At 42.4% G+C, this 19,041-nt stretch overlaps 1 protein-coding gene across 5 annotated transcripts; it reads right to left on the bottom strand.

Moving 5' to 3' along the window:
* Positions 1 to 208: 208 nt before the first annotated feature.
* On the bottom strand, positions 209 to 15,640 carry LOC121570512 (intraflagellar transport protein 56). 5 transcript variants are annotated; one of them, XM_041881975.2, is made up of 20 exons: positions 15,148 to 15,639; positions 9,882 to 10,016; positions 7,040 to 7,132; positions 6,812 to 6,926; positions 6,646 to 6,695; positions 6,382 to 6,527; positions 6,213 to 6,260; positions 5,904 to 6,075; positions 5,665 to 5,739; positions 5,456 to 5,558; positions 5,278 to 5,333; positions 4,962 to 4,994; positions 4,762 to 4,815; positions 3,405 to 3,468; positions 3,196 to 3,284; positions 1,389 to 1,472; positions 1,200 to 1,269; positions 998 to 1,104; positions 737 to 870; positions 209 to 534 (listed from the first exon to the last, which is right to left on the bottom strand). In XM_041881975.2, exons 1-20 carry the CDS (start codon positions 15,148 to 15,150, stop codon positions 423 to 425), a joined length of 1,743 nt encoding a protein of 580 aa, XP_041737909.2. In that variant the 5' UTR covers positions 15,151 to 15,639; the 3' UTR covers positions 209 to 422. The 5 variants fall into 5 exon arrangements, with proteins under 5 accessions (XP_041737909.2, XP_041737910.2, XP_041737913.2 ...); XM_041881976.2 differs by lacking the exon at positions 4,962 to 4,994 and having other exon boundaries at positions 15,148 to 15,640; XM_041881979.2 differs by lacking the exon at positions 9,882 to 10,016 and having other exon boundaries at positions 15,148 to 15,640.
* Between the last annotated feature and the right edge of the window lie 3,401 nt (positions 15,641 to 19,041).

The following is a 19,041-nucleotide window of genomic DNA, read 5'->3' as shown; positions in this document are numbered from 1 at the left end:
GGGATGTTTTGACGAGGTTGCTTGAACACTTTTCCCTGGACTGAACGCACTGGAACAACGCACGACTACCTTTCAATAGAAAATATGCATTGAAACCAACAAATTCGAATGTTTTATATTTCTGTATGCATGATAAGCACTGGTCTTTATGTGCTCTAAAACGTTATGTCAAAACCAGAGATATTGTAGGCACAGATGCAGTATAAGATTAAAATATTTATTCACATAGGCAAATATGTACAGAATAAATGTGCACAAAAAAACACCATACAAGTGTACTTACAAAATAACAAACAGGAAAGCGATAAATGCATACTGAACAAACTGGCACTTATGGTGAATTATTGCACTTGACTGTCAGTTTGCCCAAAGGACCCTGTTCTTCATTTATGCTATGCATTCTTAAGTAAGGAATTATAACATCACAGAGAAACTCTGTTGTCCTTGGCCCATTTCTTCAGAATCCTGATGATGTATTCCACCTGAGGGTTCCCATTGTTTCTCAGCAAGGGCAGCACTTCCCTCAAAGCCTTCCTGTAAAATACACACAATTGCGCACATTATAGTAACAAACACTCACATTGTTAGACCTCAGCAATGCAAAATACAGCCCATCATGTCACAAAAATGTGTAGGTCACTGAGCGGAGGACAGATTATTTAAACGCTATTCAAAGTGGTGACATTCATGATCCCATATCAATCCAATAGATTGCTAAGGTAGACATGGTACCTACCTGGGTTCTCTGCTGGCCAAAATTAGCTGAAAGAGTCCCACACAAGCTCCCCTTTTGCCCTCCCAGTACTCAGGGTTGGGGTCCAATCTCTCCAAGACATCAAATGCCTTTGCTGAGTAGTAGAACTGGCCCATCTGTAGATGAGAGAGAGAAGAGTTACATATGGTGCAAATGCTCTCAGAATGAAATAACTTCTGTCTTGAAGGGGAAGTGAAACATTTAGGAAGTTGAGTGACTTTAGAATTATTGAAGGAGAGCAACCTTGTAGCAGTCATTGGCAATGAGCTGCAGGAGGCTGAAGGACTCTGCTGAGGTCTCCATCTTCATGTAGAGGTCCCAGGCCAGGCGGGCCTTCTGGTTCATGATGTCTAAAATAGGACAACAGGGTTCATTGACAACAATAGAACAACCACAGTGTTATACCAGCAAATGTTTACATATTTTAATGAGAAGGAGAACATACAGCAGCGTGCCAGCCAGCTCAGGTACACATAGTCACTCTTGTTCTTGTCATTCTGAATCAACAGGAAGATCTGGGAGACAAAGAGAAAGCACACACTTTTAACAGACACTAAAACACATACATTTGTATCAGTGAAAAAGGTAACAAAATGATATCAAATAATCCCAAAATTACGTGTCAAGGTTTTACCTCCTCTGCCTCCCTGTAGTTGCCAACAGCAGCTTTGGCCTGTGCATAGTTGAAGTTGAAGGCATCATCGTTGTAGAAGTAACTCTGTGCAATGAGAGTTGAGTATTTAGAATCCATTGAAGAATAATAATTATAGAACATCAATATTCTGTGGACACATACGGTGCTGCTTGAAAGTATGTGAACCCTACAGGACTGGTCATTATTTTGCTATAAAATATTAAATTCCTTATCTAAACCCCAATTCGTAATAAAGATATTCCAAGTAAATGACCGAAGCAAAAAAAAAGTGATATATTTTAATTCTTTATTTAACAAAAGTGGTTCATTTAACAGAAACTCAGATTTGATGTGTGCAAAAATATGTGAACCCCTTCAGTCAATAGCTTGTGTCACCTCCATTAGCAGCGATAACTTGGACTAAAAGTCTCCTATAGCCTGGAATCAGTCTGACATCTGTTTTGTGGGATTTTTGCCCACTCCTCATTACAGAACTCAGCCAATTGAGTGAGGTTTGAGGGGTGTCTGGCATGAACTGCCCGCTTCAGGTCCTGCCACAGCATCTCGATTGGATTTAGGTCAGGACTTTGACTTGGCCAATCCAAAACACAGATCTTATTTCTCCTGAGCCATTCTTTGGTAGATTTGCTTGAATGCTTTGGGTCGTTGTCTTGTTGGAAGACACATTTTCGGCCCAGCTTTAGCTCCTTGACTGATGGCCTGACGTTCTGTTCAAGAATCTCCTGGTATACCTCAGAATTCATGGTTCCCTTAATGATGTGGAGTCGTCCAGGTCCAGAGGAGGAAAAGCAGCCCCAGATCTTGACATTCCCACCACCATGCTTGACTGTTGGGATAAGGTTATTTTGGTGGTAGGTTTTCACCAAACATAGCAGTGTTGATTGTGACCAAAAGGGTCAATTTTGGACTCATCGGTCCAGAGAATGGACTTCCAGAAACCTTCAGGTTTGTCCAGGTGGTCTCTGGCAAAGTTAAGACGAGCAGTTTGGTTCTTTTTTGACAGCAGGCTTCTTCCTAGCAACCGTCCCATGAATGGCATTTCGATTCAGTGTTCTTCTTATTGTTGAAGCATGCACAGTTACCTGAGATGCAGCAAGGGAGGTCTGCAAATCTCTAGATGTTATGTTTGGGTTGGCTTTTACCTGATTTATTATTGTTCTTGTGGCTCTTGGGGTTATTTTGGAAGAGGGTCCACTTCTAGGCCGAGTTTCTGTCATGTTAAATGTTCTCCATTTGTAAATGATTTACATCACCGTGGACTGATGGAGCTCAAATCTTTTTGAGATGATTTTATAGCCTTCCCCAGACTGATGTGCTCTCACTACCCTCGTCCTGATGTCCTCTGAGATCTCCTTTCCTCTCGGCATGGTGTGCTTTGCATTTCCCCGGATGGGGAACACCAAACTGACCAGGTTTCTTATCTCTATTTATCAGAGTCCCGCCCAAACTCTTTCCTAACGATCTCTCCTTTGATTGGTTCATTTGGTAGCTAATTATTTACCCACCTGATTCTACTTACCTACTTGATTTAACCAATGCAACTTGGGGTTCACTTATTTTTGCACCTGCACAAATTCCTTTTTAATTTTGTTTTTCTACTACACGCATGATTTCCTCTACACCAACATATGGTATTGGTAAATATAAACCTGTTATGTCAGATCAAAAAGACTGGTTCTGATTAAATGAAGATTCCATGGTAAAAACTGAAAAAAGTGTAATTGCAGAAGGGTTTCACGTACTTTCAAGCAGCACTGTATATGTCAGGGTATTATGCTGTGCTTACCTTGACAGAGTTGAGGTAGATGAGCACATCCTCAAACTGCCTGAGCAGAAAGAAACAAGAGGCCATGCACTGTCTGCCAGGGATGGTGTCTAAGACACAGGGAGAGGAATTGTTAAAGAAAGCACCAGTATAAAAACGTATTTACCATTGAATTAGTGCAGTACAAAAATAAAATTCAAGAGTATATTAAATATCTGAGGAGCACTCACCACATTCGCTAGCTGAGCCACCAACCAGCTGGAAAAACTGCTGAGCAATCTTCAGATGATCTCTCTGTAATGGAAAAATAACATGATAATGTCACACAAACAAAATCAGGCGGGTATCAAGGCAGAACTATAGATATACTGTACATTAATCTATAGAAAATATATACACTGAACAAAAATAGAAACAACAATTTCAAAGATTTTACTGAGTTAAAGTTCATATAAGGAAATCTGTCAATTTAAATAAAATGCATTAGGTCCTAATCTATGGATTTCTCATTACTGGCAATACAGATATGCATCTGTTGGTCACAGGTACCTTCAAAAAAAGGTAGGGGCGTGGATCAGAAAACCAGTCAGTATCTCGTGTGACCACTATTTGCCTCATGCAGCACGACAAATCTCATTCACATAGAGTTGATCAGGCTGTTGATTGTGGCCTGTGGAATGTTGTCCCACTCATCTTCAATGGCTGTGCGAAGTTGCTGGATATTGGTGGGAACTGGAACACGCTGTCGTACACATCGATCCAGAGCATCCCAAACATGCTCAATGGGTGACATGTCTGGTGAGTATGCAGGCCATGGGAAAACTGGGACATTTTCAGCTTCCAGGAATTGTGTACATATCCTTGCGACATGGGGCCGTGCATTATCATGCGGAAACATGAGGTGATGGCAGCGGATGAATGGCACGACAATGGGCCTCAGGATCTCGTCACGGTATCTCTGTGCATTCAAATTACCTTCGATAAAATGCAATTGTGTTCATTGTCCGTAGCTTATGCCTTCCCTTACCATAACCCCACCATGGGGCACTCTGTTCACAACGTTGACATCAGCAAACCTCTCGCCCACATGACGCCATACATGTGGTCTGCGGATGTGAGGCCAGTTGGACATACTGCCAAATTCTCTAAAACGATGATGGTGGCGGCTTATGATAGAGAAATGAAAATTCAATTCTCTGGCAACAGTTCTTGTGGACATTCCTGCAGTCAGCATGCCAATTGCATGCTCCCTCAAAACTTGAGACATCTGTGGCATTGTGTTGTGTGACAAAACTGCACATTTTAGAGTGGCCTTTTATTGTCCCCCGCACAAGATGCACCTGTGTAATGATCATGCTGTTTAAATTAATCAGCTTCTTGATATGCCACACCTGTCAGGTGGATGGATTATCTTGGCAAAGGAGAAATGCTCACTAAGATGTAAACAAATTTGTGCACAAAATTTGATAGAAATAAGCTTTTTGTGCGTATGGAACATTTCTGGGATCTTTTATTTCAGCTCATGAAACATGGGACCAACACTTGTTTTTGTTCAGTGTAGTATCTAAATGTATCTCTGGTACTCACCGACCCCATCTCCTGTCCCAGTGCAGCATTCACAACCCCCTTCAAGATGTACTCCTGAAAAAGAGGCAGGGAGAGGTTAGAGCACATATGCACTTACCATACACCACAATCCATTGAGTTTATGGCTAAGACTGCACTAACCCTGGCAAAGAGAAGAGGAGGATAGGGAAAGAGAGAACTGGCCGCACACACACACTTACTGTACGCTGATGTACATTAAGTCTAACACTGCCCTGAGAGAGAGAGAGAGAGAGAGAGAGAGAGAGAGAGAGAGAGAAAGGGGGAGGTTAATACACAAACGCCTACCACAAATGACTACACTGCAAACGTAGAACTACACCGCAAACTACACTATCCTGGTAGAAGGAGGAAGAGGAAAAGGGAGAGCAGGGAAGAGAGGATAAGATTACTGTTCCCTAAAAGAGCTGAGGGGCATGAGACGAATGATAGGTGGGTTGAAAAATTAAAAAGATGGAGAGAAATCTGGAAATGGTGAATGGAAATAGAGGAACTAACCTGTGGTGTGGTGGGTTCTAAGTCTTTGATGAGCTGGTAGGACTCCTGGACATCATCTGAGAGAGATAGAAAAATACAACTACTGTCCATATATTAATAGTAAAACAACACACTTAGTTATCAATTAGTAATCATTAGATTGACATTGCATTAGTCAGTGATAAAAGTGGAGGCCTACCCTGTCTGAGGTAGTAGATGACCAGATTGAGACGAGCCTCAGTAATGACATCAATCAGTGCAGGCAGCACTTGCAAGGCTCCCTCCCCGCCACGAAACACCACCTGAACACCAAAGAAAGAATAATTTGCTTGCATGCTGTTACACATGTGAGGTGCAAAACTGCTCAGCCTCCCTATGTTCCCTAGGTTGATAAATCATGACTCTCACCAGGTTGTGTCGGATTAACTCCTTGGCAAACTCAAAGGAGCTGGAGGAGATATCTATCAGGTTCTTCAGCTCAGTCTGAGAGAAGGAAAATGTGATTTTAGTTGTTTAATACTACATTGTTATACATCACTGAGTCACTGACTGAAGCCTTACAAACATTAACAAAGCAACATTCATAGCCAAACAAGGTTTAATTTTGAGAATGATTTGCTCAGGACTCTCGTGTCGAGTTGCGTTACCTCTGCTGCTTTTCCGTTGTAGAGCCTGAAGTGGTTGCAGGCCTTGAGGTTGAGAGCGATGGTGGAGTCTGGGACGCTCTGCAGGTAAACAGCCAGCACCTCCTGGGACACATCGTAGTAGTCCAGCTTGTAGTAGCACAGAGCCACATACACATTCAGGGCCAGGAAGTCTCTGCAGCAGACACAGGATGAACACAGCATGAGCTCCCTCGAATCCACTCATTCGTGATAATATGTATGGACTGACTCTACGTGCATGTCGATTGTCCTTTCTAATCCTTAATACATCTCTCTTTCCCACCCTCTCACCTGCATAAGCAGTCACTATCCTCCTCTCCAGTCTCTGTCATCTTCTCTCTGTCTCAACACAGGGAAACTATCACTCTCCCTCCCTCCACTCACTCTCTAACTCCCCCTCTCCACTTGGAGTGTTGCATGGTGTCTCTGTCACTCTGTGGTGCATTCTGTTGCCTGTCACCTGTTCTGCAGCAGGATGCGTTTGTAGATGTCGATGGCCTCCTGGTAGTGAGAGCGCATGTAGTGGATGGAGGCCAGGCTGAGCTGGTCCTCTGTCACATCCTCCAACTCCTGGTGGAAACCCATCAGCTGCTTCTCATCATTGAACTGCATTTTAAAAAGAAAATAGACCAGAAATAAGGGTATAATAGAACAAATTATGTTATATAAGTTGTTTGGTACCATAGCACTGTATGAATGAGTTAGCAATAAGGCGAAAGCTGACCTTGTGAGCCAAGTGGAACAGTAGTCGATTCTGCAGCTGGCATTTAGGGGCTGAAAGAGACAGAAGAAGCACGTAAGGTCAGGGAGAAAAGGTCTTTACTTTTCCATATCACCTTTTGTAATAAAGCAACAAAATGTGAGAAAGGGGAACAAGGTGGATGAGGTACCCTTGAGTGAAGCCTCCTCTGCTTCCTTGTAAAGCCCCAGGAAGAAGAGAGCACAGGCCAGGTAGACCCACACATCTGGGCGGCAGTCTGGTTTCTCTGTCAGGGCCTTGTATTCCTGAGGAAGAAATTTACACATAGGTATTAGTACATGTCTCACATAATCAAAAACAGGAAAATACTTTCACACACCCAAACCAATGTTACTCAGTTCAATAAAGGTTTTCAAACCTCCATGGCTCTCTTGTAGTCACCAAGGTGGAAAGCACAGTAGGCCAACCACAGGTCTGCATCCTCCCCTCGCTCACCAACATTGCGCTGAAACTGAGCAAATTCAACCATATTGATAGGATGAGCATCATCTTCCTGCAGACAGTAATGTAAGCACTGCATAGTTCAAATATATATATATATATATATATATATATACAGTGGGGGAAAAAAGTATTTAGTCAGCCACCAATTGTGCAAGTTCTCCCACTTAAAAAGATGAGAGAGGCCTGTAATTTTCATCATAGCTACACGTCAACTATGACAGACAAATTGAGAAAAAAAAATCCAGGAAATCACATTGTAGGATTTTTAATGAATTTCTTTGCAAATTATGGTGGAAAATAAGTATTTGGTCACCTACAAACAAGCAAGATTTCTGGCTCTCACAGACCTGTAACTTCTTCTTTAAGAGGCTCCTCTGTCCTCCACTCGTTACCGGTATTAATGGCACCTGTTTGAGCTTGTTATCAGTATAAAAGACACCTGTCCACAACCTCAAACAGTCACACTCCAAACTCCACTATGGCCAAGACCAAAGAGCTTTGCTAGAGTGCATTTGGATGATCCAGAAGAGGATTGGGAGAATGTCATATGGTCAGATGAAACCAAAATATAACTTTTTGGTAAAAACTCAACTCGTCGTGTTTGGAGGACAAAGAATGCTGAGTTGCATCCAAAGAACACCATACCTACTGTGAAGCATGGGGGTGGAAACATCATGCTTTGGGGCTGTTTTTCTGCAAAGGGACCAGGACGACTGATCCGTGTAAAGGAAAGAATGAATGGGGCCATGTATCGTGAGATTTGGAGTGAAAACCTCCTTCCATCAGCAAGGGCATTGAAGATGAAACGTGGCTGGGTCTTTCAGCATGACAATGATCCCAAACACACCGCCCGGGCAACAAAGGAGTGGCTTCGTAAGAAGTATTTCAAGGTCCTGGAGTGACCTAGCCAGTCTCCAGATCTCAACCCCATAGAAAATCTTTGGAGGGAGTTGAAAGTCCATGTTGCCCAGCGACAGCCCCAAAACATCACTGCTCTAGAGGAGATCTTTATGGAGGAATGGGCCAAAATACCAGCAACAGTGTGTGAAAACCTTGTGAAGACTTACAGAAAACGTTTGACCTGTGTCATTGCCAACAAAGGGTATATAACAAAGTATTGAGAAACTTTTGTTATTGACCAAATACTTATTTTCCACCATAATTTGCAAATAAATTCATTAAAAATCCTACAATGTGATTTTCTGGATTTCTTTTTCCCATTTTGTCTGTCATAGTTGACGTGTAGCTATGATGAAAATTACAGGCCTCTCTCATCTTTTTAAGTGGGAGAACTTGCACAATTGGTGGCTGACTAAATACTTTTTTCCCCCACTGTATATATTTATATATATATACTACCGTTCAAAAGTTTGAGGACACTTAGAAATGTCCTTGTTTTCAAAAGAAAAGCAATTTTTTTTGCTTTTGTGGAGACATTGTTAATGTTGTAAATGGCTATTGTAGCTGGAAACGGCTGATTTTTAATGGAATATCTACATAGGCGTACAGAGGCCCATTATCAGCAACCATCAGTCCTGTGTTCCAATGGCAAGTTGTGTTTGCTAATACAAGTTGATCATTTTAAAAGGCTAATTGATAATTAGAAAACCCTTTTGCAATTATGTTAGCACAGATGAAAACTGTTGTTCTGATTAAAGAAGCAATACAACTGGCCTTCTTGAGACTAGTTGAGTATCTGGAGCATCAGCAATTGTGGGTTCAATTACAGGCTCAAAATGGCCAGAAACAAATAACTTTCTTCTGAAACTCGTCAGTCTATTCTTGTTCTGAGAAATGAAGGCTATTCCATTTGAGAAATTGCCCGTCTCAACGTCAACAGTGAAGAGGCGACTCCGGGATGCTGACCTTCTAGGCAGAGTTGCAAAGTAAAAGCCATATCTCAGACAAGCCAATAAAAAGAAAATATTAAGATATGCAGTCTGAGATATGGCTTTTTCTTTGCAACTCTGCCTAGAAGGTCAGCATCCCGGAGTCGCCTCTTCACTGTTGACGTTGAGACTGGTGTTTTGCGGGTACTATTTAATGAAGCTGCCAGTTGAGGACCTGTGAGGCGGCTGTTTCTCAAACTAGACACTCTAATGTATTTGTCCTCTTGCTCAGTTGTGCACCGGGGCATCCCACTCCACTTTCCATTCTGGTTAGAGCCAGTTTGCGCTGTTCTGTGAAGGGAGTAGTACACAGAGTTGTACGAGATCTTCAGTTTCTTGGCAATTTCTCGCATGGAATAGCCTTCATTTCTCAGAACAAGAATAGACTGAGTTTCAGAAGAAAGTAATTTGTTTCTGGCCATTTTGAGCCTGTAATGGAACCCACAATTGCTAATGCTCCAGATACTCAACTAGTCTCAAGAAGGCCAGTTTTATTGCTTCTTTAATCAGCACAACAGTTGTCATCTGTGCTAACATAATTGCAAAAGGGTTTTCTAATGATCAATTAGCCTTTTAAAATGATAAACTTGAATTAGCAAACACAACGTGACATTGGAACACAGGACTGATGGTTGCTGATAATGGGCCTCTGTACGCTTATGTAGATATTCCATTACAAATCAGCCGTTTCCAGCTACAATAGCTATTTACAGCATTAACAATGTCTACACTGTATTTCTGATCAATTTGATGTTATTTTAATGGACAAAAAAATTGCCCCAAACTTTTGAACGGTAGTGTGTATATAACAGCTCTATAAACCTATATGTCACACTTCAGGAGGCATGCAGCCAGAGTGGCATTTACCTCCAGCAATGTAATGGCCCCCAGATAGTCTCTTTGGATTAGGAAGTCCTCCACAAGGGGTGACTTTTTTTCTTTGATCTTCTTATTTACTGGGATCTCCCTACCAACAGCTGCTGGCTTTACTCTGGACAGAATCTGAGAGAATGAACATGAAAATTATAATCATTTTGATGATTTGGGTAGAACTCCACAGCTGTCCACAACAGAGCCAGCCATAATTAGTAAGGGCCCATCCAACTAGTTACTTGTCTCAAACCTGTGGCTGGGCTGCAACCTGGTCTCAGAGTATTTCGTATTATTCTGTATGTAAATCCGAGACACTCCTTTTAGTATGATATGTTGTTTTTCGTATGATATGTTGTTTGTCGTATGGTATGTATTAATATGTGGATGTCCATCACCCATTTCTATAATATGTTACGAATTAGAATTCGTATTATGTTACAAATTTGCTAAATGTACAAAATAAATTATTTCGAATTTGCTAAACATACAATATGGTACGAATTTGCTTCAACCCTGACCACCCTAAGTAACCATACCAAACTTAACATACTAATTTCAGTATCCCGGATTTAAGTTTACTGTTACCTCTAGTCTATGAGACCAGGCTGGTGTGTTAGGTAACGTTAGATATCTGCTAAAAAATATATTCATCCAGCACGGCAATGTTTACAGACTTCTTAGTGTGGTAGCTAACCTAACGTTAATGCTAAATTTCATAGACTAAGCAAAGGTTAGCTAATTTTCCCCAAACATCAGACACCCCCTGACCTCGGACACTCTCTAGCGGTTGGAGGACTGAATCACCTCGAGCTCAACATTTAAATGGACTGAAAAATAACGGTACGTTTTGTGACTAACGACACCCTTTTAGCTAGCTGACCACCGATTTTCAGTGCAATTTCTGTAAGTTAAGTTAGGTTTTGAGAGTTTTCAAAAAAGTTATATGTACACATTTTGTGGAACACGCTGCATATTGTAAAATTCGACTGCGCGACAGACCACACCTAATTTAATATCCAACTTTTTACCTCTGAAATATAGCTAACGGATGTTCTAATGTTGCTATCTTAGTTGCTAAATGTTGATAGAACTGCTAAGTAAGCAAAAAGGAAAGAAATTGTAAGTGTTAGATAATACATATCACGAAAACAGCTGCATGTTGTCAAGCTTTACCGTATCAAAATTGGAGTCCTCTGACGGAGGCGTTTTGCACAATCTGCAAAAATGTATTTGGAACTTTGAACCATGAACTTTTTGACACCTATCACTGTTGGCTATGTTTCATCTTACAACAGCTACATAGAGGCAGTATTTAGTTAAATGGTACAATGTATGCATCAATATTACACTAATTGGGACACTAATTGGGACACAAATTTTCATTACAGATAACATCAAACAAAAAACGTGGGTACACTTTCAGTTATTGTGAAAACTTTCATCACCTTTCAATGCCTTAGCTTTGAAATGTAAATGTTTATACATATTCAGATTGAGTTATCTTTCTAAAATGTGTATAGTATGCCAAGTTATTTAGCTACATGTATTTACCACTGCAGCATGGAGAAAGTCAAGAGGAAGCAGTGGAGTGAGGTGGACATGTTCCATGCCATGGAGGACTGCGGGGCAGGGATGGCTATCCGCCAGGCTGCCAAGATTAGGCATCTTTTGTTTTTAGGAGATTACCATGTGGATGTGAATTTTATCTGCTAGTAACAGTTTTCTTTTCTTATCTACCAAGGTGCATGGTGTACCTCGGCAGACCCTGGCGGACAGGCTGAGCGGCCGGGTGACCCATGGTTGTCGCAGTGGACCACCCACATTGCTTGCACCAGAGGATGAAAAGTCTCTGGTGCAGTACTGTATCTACTGCGCCAGCCATGGGTTCCCCTTCACCAGACAGAGGCTGATGAAATACGCCGACAAAATACGCAGGTATTTGGTGTTCTATGTGTTTATGTATGTAGAATGCTGGACTGACTGTTATCAATGTGTGTGATGTAAATGTGGATGTGTATGGTGATGCCAAAACAAACATTTTCATCCTGGATGGACAATTATATATTCTATTCTATTGTAGGTTTCGGCACCCAGGGGGAAACAATCCCACCACTGGGGAAGAGGTGGTGGGAAATGTTCAGGAGGAGGCACAAGAACCTAAGCATGAGGAGGCCGGACACCCTGGATAGGGGGAGAGCTGAGTGTGCCACACGTCCGACGATGGATACCTTCTTCACTTCTTATGAGAAGCACTTGGAGGAGAGTGGGTTGAGGGAGAAACCCAGACAAATCTATAACTGCGATGAGTCTGGGTTTCGTAGCGACCAGAGCAGGCACAAAGTGCTGGCTCCCCGGTGCGCAAAACACGTGTACCAGCAGGCTCCGGGGACCAAGGAGCACATCACAGTGCTGGCCTGCTTCAACGCAACTGGGGAGGACATCCCCCCCGTTTATCATCTACCCCAAGTGTTTCCCCGGTGGCCACTACACACTGGGAGGCCCCCCCCAAGCCTTGTATGGACGGTCAAGCAGTGGCTACATTGACGGGGACCTGTTCAGGAAGTGGTTTCAGCACTTCATTAAGTATGCAGTGAAAGAGCGCCCTCTCCTTCTCCTCTTTGATGGGCACAAGAGCCACATGGACCCGGAAGTGCTCGCGGTGGCACTAAGGGAAGGGGTTATACTTCTTTGTCTTCCACCACACTGCACCCATGTCCTGCAGCCGCTGGACGTGGCATACTTTTGGCCCTTTAAAGGCTGAGTTCTCCAAGGTAGCTGGAGACCTTAGCCATTTTGACCACTCCTACATGGTAAACAAATCAGAATTTGCCAGAGTATTCCGCTACCCGTACCAGCGATGCAAGGACATGCGCTATGTGGTGGAAGGGTTTAAGAAGTGTGGCCTCTTCCCTTTTGACCCTTCAGCCATTGAAGGGTCCCGTTTAATCGCCGTCTCGGACCCTACCGGGTCCAAACACCGCCTCTACTGGAACCAGCAGCAATGTGCCATCCATCAGCACCTCCTCCCCAGCGACCACAGGAGGACCCTCAGCCCCTGCCCCAGTCCCAGCCGCTGCTCCAGTCCTATCCCTAGCTCTAGAAGAGCACCCCCTAATAGAGGGGGGGCTGATAGCGAAGGACCTGGGGCACATCCTTACTGTCCTGAAGTATCGGCTGGACCGATACAGAAGACTCCCTGTGGTCGCCACATGCCTCACCGGGGAGGAATACACGCGCCAGTGGCAGGAGAGGGGTGAGAAGGAGAGGGCCGGGGCAGAGGAGAAAGAGCGTCGGGCAGCCCTCAGAACACAGAGGGCACAGGAGAGGGCTGCCATGGATGAGACCATTGACGCCATTGCCTCTGCTGGACCCCCCTGCTGGAACCACTCCTGACAGCTGCATCACCACTGCCAGTGCCTCCCAGTGTGCAACACCTGTAGGAGCCGCCGGAGTCCCCAGCTGCAGAAGAAGGCCACATGCCTACTCTCCCGGCCACACCATCGTCGGCCCCTCAACCCCACCATTACAAACACCAGCTCCTCCAAGCCATCGTCGGCGGTTTTGTCCACCACCACCCCAATGCACACCACCCCCATGTCTGTCACCACCAACACGGCCTCCTCTGGACCAACTGCCTCCTCCGTCTCCCCTGGTCACACCACCATAGCAGCCTCGTCTGGTGTCCCTGCCCCCTGCAATTTGAATACCACCACCTCCACAGGTAAACACATGTTAAATTACGAAAAAATGACTGTTTGTTATCTGTTTTATAAAACAGCAATGTAAAAAATATATATATATATCTTTATATATCTACAGTAAATAGCACCAGCCCTCAAGTCATCTCCTCCTCCAGAGGTATTGATGTAAAAAAGTTGAAAAGGGTTTTCATGCAACATGCTCTGTCTAACACTACTTTTTCTCAAACTGCAGCACAGAAAAGGAAGAGAAAAGCTACACCGGTCACATCTGTCACACCACCCATGGCACCACTCTCAGGTACTTCATAATCTGTTTTTCTCGCTCTCTCAGTTGTATCAATTACTATTGTTGTTGAAGAACTTCTACATTTTGCAAAACCATATTAATCAATTTGTATTATTATTAAATGTTTTATAAAAGAAGACACCACCTGCTGTGCTCGCTGCGGGGAGCGTGATCCGCCTGCAAGCTCCTCTCAGGAGTGTATATCCGAGGTGCCATGGGTGTGCTGTGACTTTTGCCAGCACTGGTTCCACTGCAGGTGTGTGCAGTGGGATCAAGAGGTAGCGGTGGAGCTGGATTTTTATTGTGATTTTTGTGACAATATAGGGATGGAGGTCGAGATTTAATTGTTTGTTTTGTTTGTGTTCATATGAAATTATTTATTTGTTCAAAAAAATTAATGTCTAAAATATAATATATATATTTATTGAACCCATCTTGTGTATTTCTTCCTTTACTTTCCAAGTGCACCTCTGCAACACAAACTCCAACAGTGTTTTCATTGTTTTATGTTAATGCACATAACTGAAATTAAAGTGTATTTGATGTAAATTATTAATACTCATATTTCATTTGGTTACAACACTGAATATGTTGGTGAAGAACCATTTTTTAAGAGTCCACAAGAGGGCGCACCGGGCTACGCAATGAAAAGTTGACAGGCAAATCATTATTTTTTACCTGAAGACTAGCCAACTAGTCAACTATCTAGTAAACACTTCGGGTACGTGGTTGGTGTCTCTTTTTGTCAACAAAATTAAACGGATATATCTTGTAATTTAACAAAATAGTAAGGTGCCCAATAACTGGGGGCCGTATACAGATAATACGGGACGTATTTTTTTGCTAAACCGCTTATCAAAAGCAGATAACAGTAATATTTTCAAATGAAATGTCAAACTTGCTAATTGCTAAACCGTTAGCTAACATTTTTACGACACCAATAATCACAAAACATTGAAGGCTTGATCACAAGATAACACTGTTGAAGGTAATATATTTCTTAAACGCTGTTGAATATGCCGATAATACGGGATTCTTACCTCTAGTCTATGAGACCAGGCTGGTGTGTTAGGTAACGTTAGATATCTGCTAAAAAATATATTCATCCAGCACGGCAATGTTTACAGACTTCTTAGTGTGGTAGCTAACCTAACGTTAATGCTAAATTTCATAGACTAAGCAAAGGCTAAATAGCTAGCTAGCTAACAGTATGTGAATGTTAGCGAACATTACGTTAGCGTAGCTGCATTCAGTACAGCAAACATAAACTTACCATGGCCAGTGGCGTTAGTCCTCACGAAAGCACAGTAACAGCTCTCAGATAATGAGACAAGATAAATGTTTTTCTAATCAAGAAATATATGCTAAGCCAGCTAGCTAGTGTAACAGATAGCTGTTGACAAGCATGGAAGCTCTGGTCGCCAAGCAACGTCCCCACCCCTCTTTGCCCCCCTAGCCTACTGATAGGTTTATCACTGTGTTTAGAGCTGGAGTTGTAGAAAGGGAATTATAGACGCATGGCGATTATGCCAGAAAACATTAAGGTTTTATACTGCTAACACTATTACACACGCTTGTTTTATAAATGCACATAAGGTCTCACATCCATTCATCATCCCCGCAGATGAGGAATTCCAGATTCCTCAGTGGTTGAAAATTGTAACACTTCTCCCAATAGGATGTAACAGGGTGATTCTGCAACTACAGGCACAATATGTCCTCGGGGTCAATTTTTGGATTTTATTTTTCAAAATATATTTTTATTCTTTATTTGTTAAGTTCACACTGCAATCACCCCAGATTTTTTTTAACACCTCTCTATCAAGTATTTTAGCTACTTTTCAGATGCATTTTATACCTACATTTCACTATTTTGACCTTGTCCCTGACCCAGCCTTTTGAGCTTCTACTATGTTTTTCTGTGTGAAAACATGAATAATTACACATGATATAATGTTATCTACTAGAGAAAGAGTCAATTAAATAAAATCTATATCAATATGTATTGTGAGTATGCCCTTCTTATTTACACAAAATATACCTGTCCTTTGGTAGTGGTGTCATTTCCACCACTGAGGGCAAATTCCTCCTTAATAAAGTTGTCAAGAGAATGTTTATTTAGTTACCATGGAAACGTAGTGACACTGAAGCACATGTCTGCAGCTGACAGTTGTCCAGAAGTTAAAGAAAAATATTGCTTGTGTAGAGAATATTTTTATTGTCAGTCATTTCCAAACAGTCTATAATTTCTTTAATTTGTGGTAGAATTTTGATTTTGTTTATAAAAAATGTGTTTAGTGTAAACTATATGCTAGCTGTAATACTAGCCAAAGCATGCTAAGCAGTCTTTCATTTTTCTCCAAAAACTGTAGAAGCGTAATTTCCATCACAGTCATTTCCATCACAAACTTAACTGTGGTGGAAATGACAGAACGTGGTGGAAATTTCAAACGTCCATTATGTTACTAGTTTAAACTTTTTTTAGTAGTATTTTTCTTTGTTTTTAGAAGATGCCACATAAAACAGCACAGAGGTCACAGACATAGAAACAAAATAAAAAATGATCCTATACCAGGAACATCTGCAAAAAGACAGGGAGAGATACTGGAAGAAAAAAAGAGAAGGGAGAAGTGAAATCTGAGCTTCCAAAGTGAGAACAAAGCAGCAAGAGAAGGCAATGGAAATGCAACCAACAGAATAGAAGACAGATTTGAAAGAGAACAGTTGCAATGGAGACCTACCTATCAGGCAACACACCACCTTAGTCACCTGATTACTTGCAGCCAGAGGGCAACATACCTGCCCCTAACTTACCTACCCCTGATGCACGCCCTGATACCCCTTCCTCATCGTCTGCAACAGGAATGAGAAGTTGAATACTTGCTGGAAGTGAAAAGGTTGGAAGAGGTCATTCAAAAACATACAGAGATCTTTGCATGACAAATGTCAAACTTGATAAAGCTTTACGGAAAGCTGAGAAATTCAAAAAAAAGGTATGATCAACTGATGAAGAAAATGGAGAGACAAGATTCACTCCAGAGATGTTCTATCAGGTTCAAGTCCAGGCTCTGGCTGGGCCACTCAAGGACATTCAGAGACATGTCCCAAAGCCACTCCTGCGTTGTCTTGGCTGTGTGCATAGGGTCATTGTCCTGTTGGAAGGTGAACCGTCGCCCCAGTCTGAGGTCCTGAGCGCTCTGGAGCAGGTTTTCATCAAGGATCTCTCTGTACTTTGCTCCGTTCATCTTTCCCTCGATCCTGACTAGTCTCCCAGTCCCTGTCGCTGAAAAACATCCCCACAGCATGATGCTGCCACCACCATGCTATAACGTAGGGATGGTGCCAGGTTTCCTCTAGACGTGACGCTTGGCATTCAGGCCAAAGAGTTCAATCTTGGTTTCATCAGACCAGAGAATCTTGTTTCTCATGGTCTGAGAGTCTTTAGGTGCCTTTTGGCAAACGCCAAGCGGGTTGTCATGTGCCTTTTACTGAAAAGTGGTTTCCGTCTGGCCTGATTGGTGGAGTGCTGCAGAGATGGCTGTCCTTCTGGAACGTTCTCCCATCTCCACAGAGGAACTCTGGAGCTCTGTCAGAGTGATCATCGGGTTCTTGGTCACCTCCCTGACCAAGGCCCTTCTCCCCCGATTGCTCAGTTTGGCTGGGCGGCCAGTTCTAGGAAGAGGTGGTTCCAAACATCTTCCATTTAAGAATGATGGAGGCCACTGTGTTCTTGGGGACCTTCAATACTGCATAAATGTTTTGGTAGCCTTCCCCAGATCTGTGCCTCGACACAATCCTGTCTCGGAGCTCTACGGACAATTCCTTCGACCTCGTGGCTTGGTTTTTGCTCTGACATGCACTGTGAACTGTGAAACCTTATATAGACAGGTGTGTGCATTTCCAAATCATGTCCAGTCCATTGAATTTACCACAGGTGGACTCCAATCATTTACATTTTAGTCTGCTACGCTCTTATCCAGAGCGACTTACAGTTAGTGAGTGCATACATTTTTTCATACTGGTCCCCCGTGGGAATCGAACCCACAACCCTGGCGTTGCAAGCACCATGCTCTACCAACTGAGCTACACGGGACCAAGTTGTAGAAACATCTCAAGGATGAGCAATGGAAACAGGATGCACCTGAGCAAAATGTCGAGTCTCATAGCAAAGGGTCTGAATACTTATGTAAATAAGGTATTTCTGATTTTTATTTTTAATACATTTGTAAAGATTTCTAAAAACATGTTTTTACTTTGTCATTATGGGGTATTGTGTGAATATTAATGAGGATTTTTATTTATTTAATCCATTTTAGAATAAGGCTGTAACGTAACAAAATGTGGAAAGAATCAAGGGGTCTGAATACTTTCCAAATGCACTGTACATCCTTTTTGGGTTGTCAAGCCAACAGTCCAGGATAGGAACACATGCCTCTGCAAAACCCAGGCCAACCTCCAGTTTATGGCAGACAAACTACAGTATCACAAAGTGATCAGTTGCAGCAATATTGAAAACCTTGAGTCTTTGTGCTGTGAGAACCTAAAGAAAGAGTGCATGTACACAGAGCGCTCCCTTGGCCAAGCAAAAGAGCTTAAAACATCTGACTTTGATGCTGGTGAGCAGACATGGTGGTTTGAGTGGAAACACAACGCTGAAGAGAGAAGAAAAACAGAGGGAAACATGGAGAAGTTCACTGTACATTTGATAGTAAAAGAAAAGGTGCGTGGCACACTGCAGATTATCCTGGAGGACTTCTCCAAAGGATTGAAAGAGAAGTTGGGGAAACACGTGTACAACATTCGACACCAATCCTTCAAACTGAGTGAATTAAAAGAGAATCTGCGAAAAGAGATCATCGTGCATATTGACTTTGCAGAGAACTACCTGTGTAAATACACTGCTCAAAAAAGGTCAGAACACTTAAACAACACAATGTAACTCCAAGTCAATCACACTTCTGTGAAATCAAACTGTCCACTTAGGAAGCAACACTGATTGACAATACATTTCACATGCTGTTGTGCAAATGGAATAGACAACAGGTGGAAATTATAGGCAATTAGCAAGACACCCCCAATAAAGGAATGGTTTTGCAGGTGGTGACCACAGACCACTTCTCAGTTCCTATGCTTCCTGGTTGATGTTTTGGTCACTTTTGAATGCTGG

This window comes from Coregonus clupeaformis, chromosome 7, assembly GCF_020615455.1.
Source record: "Coregonus clupeaformis isolate EN_2021a chromosome 7, ASM2061545v1, whole genome shotgun sequence".
Classification (NCBI taxonomy): domain Eukaryota; kingdom Metazoa; phylum Chordata; class Actinopteri; order Salmoniformes; family Salmonidae; genus Coregonus; species Coregonus clupeaformis.
Note: the sequence above shows the minus strand (reverse complement) of the source record. Positions and strands in the feature narration are given on the sequence as shown.